The 13,011-nt window shown below is 43.8% G+C and overlaps 1 protein-coding gene across 2 annotated transcripts in view; it reads right to left on the bottom strand.

The window, feature by feature from the left end:
* The window catches only part of ST3GAL3 (ST3 beta-galactoside alpha-2,3-sialyltransferase 3), a 232,716-nt gene that overhangs the window by 68,374 nt on the left and 151,331 nt on the right, over window positions 1–13,011 (bottom strand). For both annotated transcript variants that reach the window (XM_082614043.1, XM_082614044.1), the window contains one exon: window positions 7,467–7,559. In XM_082614043.1, the coding sequence (XP_082470169.1) occupies window positions 7,467–7,559 (93 nt within the window). The remainder of the gene's footprint in view (window positions 1–7,466; window positions 7,560–13,011) is intronic.

The raw sequence follows: 13,011 nt of genomic DNA, 5'->3' as shown, positions 1-13,011 counted from the left end.
AAAAAAATTAAACAATCCTAGATCCCAACACCAGGGATCACACCTAACACTAAAACCAAACCAAAACAATAAAAACTCAGATGGATTAATAATTCAAATATAAATAATAAAGCTATAAGAGTACTGGATGGGGCTTCCCTGGTGGTGCAGTGGTTGAGAGTCCACCTGCTGATGCGGGGGATACGGGTTCGTGCCCCGGTCCGGGAAGATCCCACATGCCACGGAGTGGCTGGGCCCGTGAGTCATGGCTGCTGAGCCTGCGCGTCCAGAGCCTGTGCTCCGCAATGGGAGAAAGTACTGGATGAAGATTAAACTACTGTGTGTGGATATAAATTCAAAAACTGCTACAGAGGGCAATTTGCCCATAACTTTCAAAATTATAAACACACACAACTTTGGATCCATAAATATCACTTTATTCTAGATAATCTCACATGTGTGGGAAGTGTTGTGTAAAAAAGGTTATTCACTGAAGTAATATTTAGAGTAGTAAAAAATGGCAATTGCCTAACTGTCCATCAATAGGGAACTGATGCAGTAAACTATAGTTTAGTTCATAGAATGCTGTGTAAAGAAGGGACTTCTGCTTCCCACCATGATAGAATAACAGGGGTGGGATTTACCCTCCTACCTTCAACAACCAGAAAACAAGTCAAAATAGATGAAACAAGTCTTTGGACCAGTGCAGGGATGGGGAACCCAAATAGAGCCTAGTGGTCTTCCTGAGTTGAAAAAAAGTGATCAAAGTTTAGGGAGGGCAAGAAGACTAGAATTTGTGGTGACTACCATGGAGAACAGAGATGCTCAGAAGGCCCCAGAGACCTGCAAAGGGGTCCCCTCAGATCTTTGGCCAAGTACTGACCTGGGCGTATATGAGAGAAAATTCTGAGGCTGAGGAAAGGCCACCAGGAAGTGGTAGATCAAACAATTCCTGGTGTTCATACAGGGCTGGGAATTGTTTGTATTCACAAAACAATTGTGGAAATAAATCAGGCAGAGTGGAAATGCCTCATAATGCACAAGGCATTGGGTCCAGTCCCTAGACAGGTACTCCGTTAGTTATGGGGATAAATTAGCCCTAGACAAATGGTTGCTCAACACCTGCACTAACAATGTTAAAAGCAAATCTCAAATGGATACAACTGATTCCAAGTAACTTAACTACATGTCCAAGCAAAACTAGCACTATTTAAGAGAACATAACAAAATCTAGCACAGAAAAACATAAATTTCACATTGTCTTGAATCTAATAAAAAATTACCAGGCAGGCATACAAAGAATCAGAAAAATATAGGCCATTATCAGGAGAAAAATCAATCAATAGAAACCATCCCAGAAATGATACAGATGATGGGATTACCAGACAAGGATGTTTAAATAGCTATTCTAAATGTATTCTCTATGTTCAGGAAGGTAGAAGAACACATGAACATAATAAAGAATAAAATGAAAGATATAAATAGACCTAAATGGAACGACAGAGATTAAAAACACAATATCTGAAATGAAAACACACCAGATGGGATTAACAGCTGATTAGACACCACAAGAGAAATATCAGTGGGTGTGAAAACATAGCAATATCAACTATCCAAAATGAAACACAAAGAGAAATAAGAAAGAATTGGGGGAAAAAAACACCAAACAAACCTAGCATCAAACAAACCAGTTGGATGAACGGCTTAACATACATGTAATTGGAATCCTGGGAAGGGTGACGGGCAGAAAAAATATTTGAAAAAATAAGGACAAAAAGCATCCAAATTTGATTAAAAAATAAATTATAAACTATAATTATTTATAAATAAATGCAAGCCAAGAATAATATAAAGAAAACCACAACAAACTGCATCATATCAAATTGCTGAGAATGAGCTATAAGGAGAAAAACATCAAAAAGCAGGCAGAGGAAAAGAGAAACATTGCATACAAAGTGAAAAAAGGTAAAGGGACTTCCCTGGTGGTCCAATGCTTAAGAATCCACCTTCCAATGCAGGGGATGCGGGTTCGATCCCTGGTCAGGGAACTAAGATCCAACATGCCAGAGGCAACTAAGCCCGCACACCACAACTACAGAGAAGCCCCAACTAGAGAAGCCCACATGCCACAGCGAAGATCCCACATGCTGCAACTAAGACCTGATGCAGACAAATAATAAAATAAAATTTAAATAAATAAATAAGGTAAGAATGACAGAAGACTTTCGTTAGAAACTATACAAGCCAAAAGAAAGTGAAGTTATATCTTTAAAGTATTGCAGGTGTGTCAAATTGTCAACTAGAATTGTATACACAGCCAAAAACAAACAAACAAACTTTGGAAACTTAAGGTAAAATAGACTTTATCAGACAAACCAAAGCTGATAGACTTCATTGCCATAAGATCTTCCTCATAAGAAATGTTAAAAGACGTTCTTCAAGCAGAAGAAAAAGAACACCATACAGAAATATGTACCTACACAAAGGAAGAAAGAGCAACAGTAAAACTAAGTTTATGGGTAACTATAAAAGAGTTTTCAGGGACTTCCCTGGTGGTGTAGTGGATAAGAATCCACCTACCAATGCAGGGGAGATGGGTCCGATCCCTGGTCTAGGAAGATCCCACTTGCTGCGGAGCAACTAAGCCCATGTGCCACAACTACTGAAGCCTGCAGGCCTAGAGTCTGTGCACTGCAATGAAGAGTAGCCCCGGCTTACCACAACTAGAGAAAGCCCACGTGCAGCAACAAAGACCCAACGCAGCCAAAAAAAAAAAAAAAAAAAAAAATTAAATCAAAAAGCAAAGGGAGAATGAAAACAAATCCGAGGGGGGAAAAAAAAGACTTTTCATCCTAATTTTTAAAAACTTTTAAAATTTAAATTGTGGTAAAATACACATAACATAAAATTTATCATCTTAAACATTTTTAAGTGTACAATTCAGTAGTGTTAAGTACCCTCACATTGTTAGGGACTCAATCTCCAGAATGCTTTTCATCTTGTAAAACTGAAACTCTGTCTATTAAATATCCATTAAACAGCAATTCCTCATTTCCCCCTGTCCCCAGCCTCTGGCAGCCACCATTCTATTTTCTATCTCTGTGAGTCTGACTACCCTAGGTACCTCACATAAGTGAAATAAAACAGTATTGTCTTTCTATGACTGGCTTATTTCACTTAGTATAATGTCCTCAAGGTTCACCCACACCATAGCATCTGTCAGAACTTCCCCTCTTTTTTTTTTTTTTTTTTGCTGTACGCGGGCCTCTCACTGTTGTGGCCTCTCCCGTTGCGGAGCACAGGCTCCGGACGCACAGGCTCAGCGGCCATGGCTCACGGGCCCAGCCGCTCCGCGGCATATGGGATCCTCCCAGACCGGGGCACGAACCCGTATCCCCTGCATCGGCAGGCGGACTCTCAACCACTGCGCCACCAGGGAGGCCCCTAACTTCCCCTCTTTTTAAGGCTGAATAATATTCCATTCCATGTATATACCACACTTTATCTTTTCATCAATTGACAGACTCTTGGATTGCTTTGGCTATTGTGAATAATGCTGCTAAGAACATGGATGTGCAAATACCTCTTTCAGACCCTGCTTTCATTTCTTTTGGGTATATACCCCAAAGTAGAATTGCTGGGTCATAGAGTAATTCTACTTTCAGTTTTTTGAGGAACACCACACTGTTTTCCATGGTGGCTGCACCACCAATTTACATTGTCACCAGCAGTGCACAGGGTTCTGATTTCTCCACATCCTTGTCAACACTTGCTATTTTCTGCTACTTTGATAGCAGCCACCCTAATGAGTGTGAGGTAGTATCTCACTCTGGTTTTTTTGTTTTGTTTTGTTTTGTTTGGCTGTGTTGGGTCTTCGTTGCTGCCCGCCAGCTTTCTCTAGTTGCGGCGAGCAGGGGATACTCTTGGTTGAGGTGAGCAGGCTTCTCATTACAGTGGCTTCTCTTATTGCAGAGCACGGACTCCAGGCACATGGGCTTCAGTAGTTCTGGCACGTGGGCTCAGTAGTTGTGGCTTGCAGGCTCTAGAGCGCAGGCTCAGTAGTTGTGGCACCCGGGCTTAGCTGCTCCACGGCATGTGGGATCTTCCTGGACCACGGCTTGAACCCGTGTCCCCTGCATTGGCAGGCAGATTCTTAACCACTGCACCACCAGGGAAGCCCTCTCATTGTGGTTTTGATTTGCATTTCCCCAATGACTAATTATATTGAGCATTTTTTCATGTGCTTGTTGGCTATTTGTATATCATCTTAGGAGAAATGTCTATTAGAATCCTTCACCCATTTGTTGTTGTTTTTGAGTTGTAGGAGTTCTTCATATATTCTGGATATTAACACCACATCAGACATATGATGTGCAAATACCTTCTCCCATTCTGTAGGTTGCCTTTTCCTGCTCATTTTTAATTCACTTTAAATAATTAACTGTTTAAAACAAAAATAAATAAGGACAGTGTTGTGTGGGTTTATAATACATAAATGTAAAATATGACCAAAAATAGCACAAAGGGCGGAAGGGGAAATGGAAGTATACTGTTCTAAGGTTCATAAGCTCTAAACGAAGTGCTATAATATTATTTAAAAGTAGATTATAAATCAATGATGTATATTGTAAACTCTAGAATAATCATGAAAAACATAAAACAAAGAGGCATAGCTATTAAACCAACAGTTTTATTTTATGGTAAAATAAAACCATAAAACACACTCAATTAATCCAAAAGGAGGCAGGAAAAGGAAGGGAAAAAAGAAACTAGCAGAAAACTCATAGCAAGATGGTAGATTTAAGCCAAACCACACTGATGATTACATTAAATATAAACAGTATAAACATTCCAGTAAAAGGCAGACATTGTCAGATTGGATAAAAAAGCAAGACTCCATTATGTGTTGTCTGCAAGAAACCCTCTCTAATTATAAAGAAACAGATAGGTTAAATGTAAAAGGAGGGACTGCTGCCAACCACACCTCTAAGATCCAACTTCTCTGATGCTCAAGGGTATAAACATACAAACTCCTTCTCCACCAGAAAATGTAAAAGAATAGAAAAACATATACCATGATGAAACTAACTTTTAAAAGGCTGGAGTGGTTATATTAATATCAAACAAGGAAGATTTCAGAACAAGGATTATTACCAGTGAAAAAGGGACATTTCAGAAAAATGAAGGAGTCTATTCAGCAAGGGGCTACAATCCTAAATGTGTATGCACTAAATGGCAGAGCTTCAAAATATATTGAAGCAAAAACTGATAAATGGAGACTTCAACATCCCTCTGTTAGTAACTGACCATATGTGGAGTCTAAAAATAAAATGATACATTTAACCACTGTGCCACCAGAGAAGTCCCGGGAAAGACTTCTTAGATAAAACATCGAAAGCAGGGCTTCCCTGGTAAGCCCTCTAAGCCTTCCCTTCCCTCTAAACCTACTAGAACAGCTAAAATTAAAAAGATTGATGTCAGGGATATAAAACAACTAAAACTCTTATACTTTGCTGGCAGGAAAGCAAAACAGTATAGTCACTTTGGAAAATAGTTTGGCAAATTCTTATGCAGTGAAGCATACATCCTCTACACAAATGTTTATATTGGCTTTATTTATAATAGCTAAAAACTGGAATCAACCCAAATGTCTTTTGACTGTTGAATAGATAAACAACATACAATGTTATGCCCATTTAATGGAATACTATTCAGCAATAAAAAGGAACAAGCAACTGCTACACACATGTGTGAATCCCAAATGCATTATACTAAACAAAAGAGGCAGACTCAAAAGGCTACTATATGATCCATTTATATGACATTCTGGAAATACTACAGGGACAGTAGTTGTCAGGGCCTGGGGGTCAAGGGAGGGGTTAACTGCAAAGAAGCATGAAGGAACTTTTGGGGGTGATGTTGGACGTGTTCTATTAACTGTTACGGTGGTTGCACAAAGGTATTATCAAAACTCATACAACTATACTAATATGTAGATTTTACTGTATGTAAATTAAACCTCAACAAATCTTTAATAAAATTATGACACCTCCAAACAATTATATATTATGCAATCATTTAAAATATGAGATGAATCCATATATGCTGTTAATAGGATAAACTCTAAGACACGTTGTTAGGAGTAAAAAGCAAGATACAGTACAATAAATACAATATGTTCCTGTTTATGGTAATATTGGCTGTCTCTGGGATCTGGAGTGGGAATATATACCCTTTTGTACTGTTTGAGTTTTTTTTCCCCACATGCTTGTATTACTTTCAATTAGAAAACCCATACACAGGTCAAGGAAAACTCACAGGTGTCTGGTCCAGGGGCCTGAGCAATGTAGGTCTGAGAAAACCCATGCAAGAATATGGAACATGGTGCCAGACACTTAAGAAGTGCTCAGAAAATAGCTGGGGGAAGCAAAACATTGGAATCAAGTCAGAAGGCAGACCCCGGACAAAGAGATCTCTAACTGAACACCAGATATTCAGCCAGCAGAGCCTCCTGTTTTATACAAGGAGCTAAGCTCGGATTGATGACATTAGGAAAGAAAAGGAGCATAAAATCCAAATATCCTGGACTTGCTTTTGGGCAAGCTGTTTGTCAGCATTCTTTTGCAAGCACACCGTGTGCCCTAACCTCAGCTTTCTAAGGGATAGAGTGCATACCCTTCCCCCGTGAACACAGCCCACCCCAACAGGCCACCCCTAGGGCTCCTCTGGTGGTCCGAGTGCTACATCCTGACTCCCAGAGGTCCCGAGCAGCCCCTCCTACATCCCCTCCAAGTCAGATAGTCCTATAACTCTCTGAAGGAACAAAACGACCCCAAGGGTCTCACTGCACTCGGACAGCAGACAAGACGATCGCAGCATGTCAGGCTCTTTTCCACACCAAGGTTTCAGGAAAGAAAACCCGAAAGGAAAAGGCGGATAAGCAAGCAAGGCCTCTCAGTGGAATTGGGTGAAAGGATCTCCCAGGGTTTGGCACAGCTTCTTTCAGCAGCTCCTATCAAGGAAATCAGGAACTCCAGAACGCCAGGCTCAGAAACTCCTCTTTATTTCCTGCTTTATTTGGATTTGCCTCCCTGAAGCCAGGTAGTTGGTCCTAGCTTCCAAAAAAGACTACAAGCTTCTGTGCTGTGGAGCATTGTCTGGCTGCCTCTGGATACCTGGCTTCCAAGGGGAACCACGTAGGTTCTACCTCACCTCTTTCCTCCACAGAAGTGAGCTGTGCTGGCAGGTACAAGCTCTGAGAGGAAGATGGGTGTAAGGTGTAGCAAGGGCCTAGAGTGGGACTGGAGTAGGAACCAACCAAAAGCAAAGTATTTTCCAGGCACCCACAGACTCAAGGACACAGGAGGAAAGGTACCACAAAATCTCATTTTCTCAGAGGCACACCACTTGCCACAAGGGGCAGGGTGTCTGAGTCCTGGGCCATGGACCAGGCTATCCAGGTGATGGGAAGAAACAGGAGCACTTACCGGGGGAAGATGGCAGTCATCAAGGCTGAAGCATAGCCAGGCTTGCAAGTTCCCTCTGAAAAGTTTGCGTACTTGGTGGCTAACTCAGCAGGCCTATAGGAAGAGAAGGAGAGTCACAGCTTGCCAGGCACTGGGCAGTGGTTACTAGTTCATGAAGAGCTGTAGAAGAGCTGTTTAAACCCTGAACAAAGCTTCACTCCCTACAGTCAGCACTTCAGCCCCTTTTCCACACCAAGGCCCTGGAGGTGGGGGTAAGGGGGAGGAGCCAAGAAACCCTAAAGGAATAGGTAGGTAAACAAGCAAGGCCCGGCAGTGGAATTTGGTAAAAAGAGCTCACTGGGTTTTGCATAGATTCTTTGCAGTAAGCCCGGTTCCAGGGAAATCAGGAACTCCATCCAGGCTCCCAGACTGGGAGAGTAGAGCCTGGAAACCTAAGGAGAGAGCCGCCAGACTTTGGTAGTCACAGGCACTGCCCTTTCAACCTTCCTGAATATGTCTACATGTCCAGCCTCATCTGCCTCTATTCTCTCCACACACACTATGATCCAGCCAGTGGGAACCACTCACAGTGCCCTGAATAGAGATCAAATACATGTTGGGGCGTTTAGTTAAGGAGGCTCTCCTGCTCTCCTATCCTCTGTGCCTGGAGTGTTCTTCCTTGTCCTTCTCCTCCTGCCTATGCCTCCCGGTCCTTCACAACTCAGTTCAGATGTCAATTTCTCTGGGCATAATTCCCTGACCCCCAGATTGAGCCAAGTGCTTCCCTGCGCTCAGTGTCCACCCCCTGCCACCCGCATTACATGATTGCCCAGCACTCGCTATACGGAACTGCAATCGTTGGTAGTATGTCTCCCTCACTGCACTGTAAATTCCCAAGGTCAGGGTCTGATTTAACCCTGTACCCCCAGTTCTTTGCACAGAGATGGGCACATAGAAGACCCTTATGATTTTCTGAAGGAACAAAATGGCCCTGACAATCTCACTACACTTGGACTGGACATAAGACAATCTCAGGAGCCCATAAGTCAGAAAGCACTATTTTTCAGAAGGCTTGTGAGTTCTAGCCCTGGCTTTGCTGCTGTGTGACTGTAGTGTCAAGTCATCTCATATCTCTGGGCTTCAGTGTCCATATGTGTTCAGTGTGCAGCTGGAGTCACAGCCCTGCCACCAAAAACCCTGCCCAGTGCAGTCTAGAGAAGACCACAGTGGAAGAACAAGACACATTCGGTGACTGCTGGGGCTGGAGGCCCTGCGTGCTGGGGCACCTGAAGGAGCCCTGGCTCGTTGCCAGTTCCCAGTCCCAATCTCCCCAGTCTCCACCCTTGGGCCAGCTGCCAGCCCTCTGATGCCCAGCTGCTCTGCTGTGCTGGGGCCCTGTGGTGAGTCTTCCCTCACGGCTGCCTTCTGCAGGGGCGGGGGCGGGGTGGGTCCAGGGTAGGGGAGGCTGGTGCCTATACAGGACAGCCAGAAACCATGATGCCACCGCCTATCATGCGTCATGTGTGATTCACTCAGTGCCCTGTGAGCATAGCCCAGGGTCTTATACAGAGTCACTGCTCACTGAATTTAGACAAACTCATCTGTATCTATGTGCAATTTCTTCTAAAAAATCTACATTTTTTTAGCTTTCCCTACCAATGAAATTTAAAGCCTGAAATGCAAATGTAAATGCTGAGTGACAAGCCGGAGTTGGGCCTTTATTTGGTAGGCAAAAGAAAGTCAAGGGTTTAACAAGAGAAGTTTACATAACAATATTTTCTTACATAAACAACTGTATTTCAGAAATGAAACATAAACTTCAGTGCAATTACTAAACCTACCGGAAGCTTTTGGACTAGGCACAGTGATGAAAACATTATAGATTTCTTCAATTACTCCTCTCAATAGCCAGGTGAGTAGGTGCTATTAATTATTAATTTACATACAAGCTCAGAAAGATGAAGAGACTTAGTCAAGAGCATACAGCTAGTAAGTAGTGGATATTACGTGAAACTATTTCTCTCTAACACGAGTGCAGGAGCTCTTAATTAATTAATTAATTTATTTATTTTTGGCTGCGTTGGGTCTTCGTTTCTGTGTGAGGGCTTTCTCTAGTCACGGCGAGTGGGGGCCACTCTTCATCTCAGTGCGCAGGCCTCTCACTGTTGCGGCCTCTCTTGTTGCGGAGCACAGGCTCCAGATGCGCAGGCTTAGTAGTTGTGGCTCACGGGCCTAGTTGCTCCGCGGCATGTGGGATCCTCCCAGACCAAGGCTCGAACCTGTGTCCCCTGCATTGGCAGGCAGATTCTCAACCACTATGCCACCAGGGAAGCCCAGGAGCTCTTAATATGGTACTGCCCTGGTGTGGATCCCAGTCAGTGCCATCACAGAGGGAAGCACAGAGTCCGGGGACAGCACGAGTGGTCAGTGCAGTTGGAGATGGGGTAGAGAAGCTCTCTGGAAGTGTGTAACAAGCAGTGAGGCATTATGAGACCCTCATATCCTTGTCTCCAATCCCCCACCATCTGCTTGCTTGCCTGGTACTGTGGGTTCCTATGGTCTTTCTGAATTCCAGAAAGTTTCACAAAGAAAAGGAAAGATGGATGGTGGTCGTCCCTTTAACACAGTGCATTGCAGAAATGCACGTAGAAATGCATGTACAACAGCAGACAAATCTTCAGCCACATCCTTCCTCTCTCTAGTGAACATCATCAACTTCTGGCAAAGTGCTTCAAGAATCAGGGCTCTAGATGTGCAGCAATATGGATGGACCTGGAGGGCCTTATGCTAAGTGAAATAAGTCAGACAGAGAAAGACAAATACTGTATGATCTCACATGTATGTGGAATCTAAAAAATACAACAAACTAGTGACTATAGCAAGACAAGAAGTAGACTCACAGATATAGAGAACAAACTTGTGGTTGCCAGCAGGAAGGGTGGGGAGGAACAAAATATGGGTGGGAGAGTGGGAGGTACAAACCATAGGGTGTAAGATAGGCTCAAGGATGTACTATACAACATGGGGAATACAGCCAATATTCTGTAATAACTGTAAATGGAAAGTAACCTTTAAAAAATGTATAAAAATTTTTTTAATTAAAAAAAAGAATCAGGCTATGGGATAGTCCACGGTCTACAGACTCAGGTAATCCATAATGGAGAAGAAAGAGCACAGGCAAGATGGAACACAGGAAGCCAGAGCCCACCAGAAAAGGCTCTTCCCATGCCAGTGCAGGATAGTCAGATATTAAGGATGGAGCAGCTCTAAACCAAACCCCAAGCAACAGTAACTTCTAAAACATACAGTCCTGGGCATAGTGGGCCATGTCAAGTTATTACCAAATTAAAATGCCTTAGAAATGGTCTCCTGACTATCCCAGTGAGAGAAGAATAGGGGGAGTGTTGGGGATTCTGAGTCATACAGCAGGCTGGGACCTCTGGGGCAGTGAGCGGTCAAAACCACCAAGATTAACAGTCTCCAACTCCCTCAGGCCAGAATAGTTAGTTTCTCTAAGGCGCTCACACTCCAAATGCCAGGAGGCCCCCACAGATGTCTGATCAAATCATTCAGCCCTTGTTCTTCTCATACTCTGCAGCTGGCCTTTCATTTGGGGAGATTTAGAATTTCGACCAGTAAGAGCACCATTGTCCTGCAAACGTGACTACCAAGTGCCTGGGGTGAAGAGTGTAAACCAGTGCTCTCTTAAGAGGAAATCCAGATGGAGAGGCTGGCACCTCAAAGAAGGAACCAGACTTCCACGCCTCTGCTTCACTCAGAAGCCCCAGGTTTAAGGAATCAGGTCAAACAACAGGTTATAAATGGGAAGAATAGAGGACCTGGAATTAGAAGCTTTCATAAAGGACACTGAAAGCTGCGTGACCTTGGGCAAGTGAAGGACAATCTGCTTCTCAGCTTCCTCATCTGCAAATGGGAACCACTCAGCTCTCAGACATCTTGGAGGGTGTGGTGAGAAAGAACATTTGGATGGGCTGGCTGTCCTCTAGAGCACCACACAAATACTTCGTGACAGGTGAGGTGGCGGAGGTTTCCAATGCTCAAGTTTGGATTCTGTCCTGGGGAGAGTCACTGAATGATTTCCAGTGGGAGAGTGCCCTGATCACCGTGTGCATTTTAAGGATCAACATTTGGGAGGTGAGGAGTAGCATGGCAAAAGGCTGAAAGAAGCAGTCCCTGAGATAGAAAAATAATCAGGAGAGAGTGTGATGTCTCAGGTGCCAAAGGAATGAAGTGTCTCAAGAAGGATACAGGGACCAACTGCATCAAACACTGTGCTCGGCCTGGGAAGGTAGCCATAAGATTGACAGCTGGATTTGCCAACATGGAGGTTGCTCTTGACTTTGAGTAGAGCTGTTTCACTGGAGTGTGGGGGTGAAATGCTGCTTTGATCGGGTTTCAGAGAAAACAGAAGAATTGGAGCCAGGGAATAGAGACTATCATTTTTAGAAGTTTTGCTATAAAGGGAGACAGAGAAATGGGGCAATTGCTGGAGGGAAATTGCAGGCAAAGATTTTTTTGAGGTTAGGAAATTTTTCAGCATGCATATAAGCTGGTTAGAATAAGAGAAAAACTCAAGCATGATGCAGCAGAAATGGGACAGCTGGAGAAATGTCCCCGAGAAGGTGAGAGAGGGAAAGGATCTACCACAAAAGTAGAAGGTTGGCCTTAGCTCTGTCTACCCTGCCCTGCCCTGGCCAGTGACTACCTATTCATCTTGCAACTTTCGGGTGAAGCACCACTTCCTTTGTGAAACTTTTCATGATTGCTTCCCCTGCCAAGCAGAACCAACCTCTCCTGCCTGTGGACCCCATCTTACCTAGAGCTGACAGTCACCTGACCTTGCTCACTTGTCCCCACTCTCTCTCCCACCTCCTTCTCTTCCATCCTCTCACTCATTCATTCATTCATTCACTCAACAGATATTTAGAGGCAACAGAGTCACTCTGCTTGGGTTTGTACCCTGGCTCTATCCCTTACTAGCTGGGCATGTTATTTAACTGCTCTGTGCCTTAATTTCCACATCTTTAAAACTGGAATTATACTAATACCTCATAAAATTGTTGTGAGGATTATGTTGAGAATACAATGTTTAGTACAATGCCTGGCACATAGTTCTCCCTCAGTACATGCTAACTGTAACAGTCTCGTTGTTGTTATGTGCCAGACGCTGGCCTGGGATTAGGGATACAGTGATGACTAGGACATAACTATGGCCTAGCACTTGTTACCCTGAAGAATAAACTGTCCATTTAGGGACTTCCCTGGTGGCACAGTGGTTAAGAATCTGTCTGCCAATGCAGGGGACACGGGTTCAAGCCCTGGTCCGGGAAGATTCCCACACACCACGGAGCAACTAAGCCCGTGCGCCACAACTACTGAGCCTGTGCTCTAGAGCCCGTGAGCCACAGTTACTGAGCCCACATGCCACAAATACTGAAGTCCGCGTGCCTAGAGCCTGCGCTCCACAACAAAGAGAAGCCGCCGCAATGAGAAGCCCATGCACCGCAACAAAGAGTAGCCCCTGCTCACCACAACTAGAGGAAGC

This window comes from Mesoplodon mirus, assembly GCF_964341445.2.
Source record: "Mesoplodon mirus genome assembly, chromosome: 3".
In the NCBI taxonomy this organism is placed as follows: Eukaryota; Metazoa; Chordata; class Mammalia; order Artiodactyla; family Ziphiidae; genus Mesoplodon; species Mesoplodon mirus.
The sequence above is the reverse complement of the archived record's forward strand: the minus strand, read 5'-3'. Positions and strand labels throughout refer to the sequence as shown.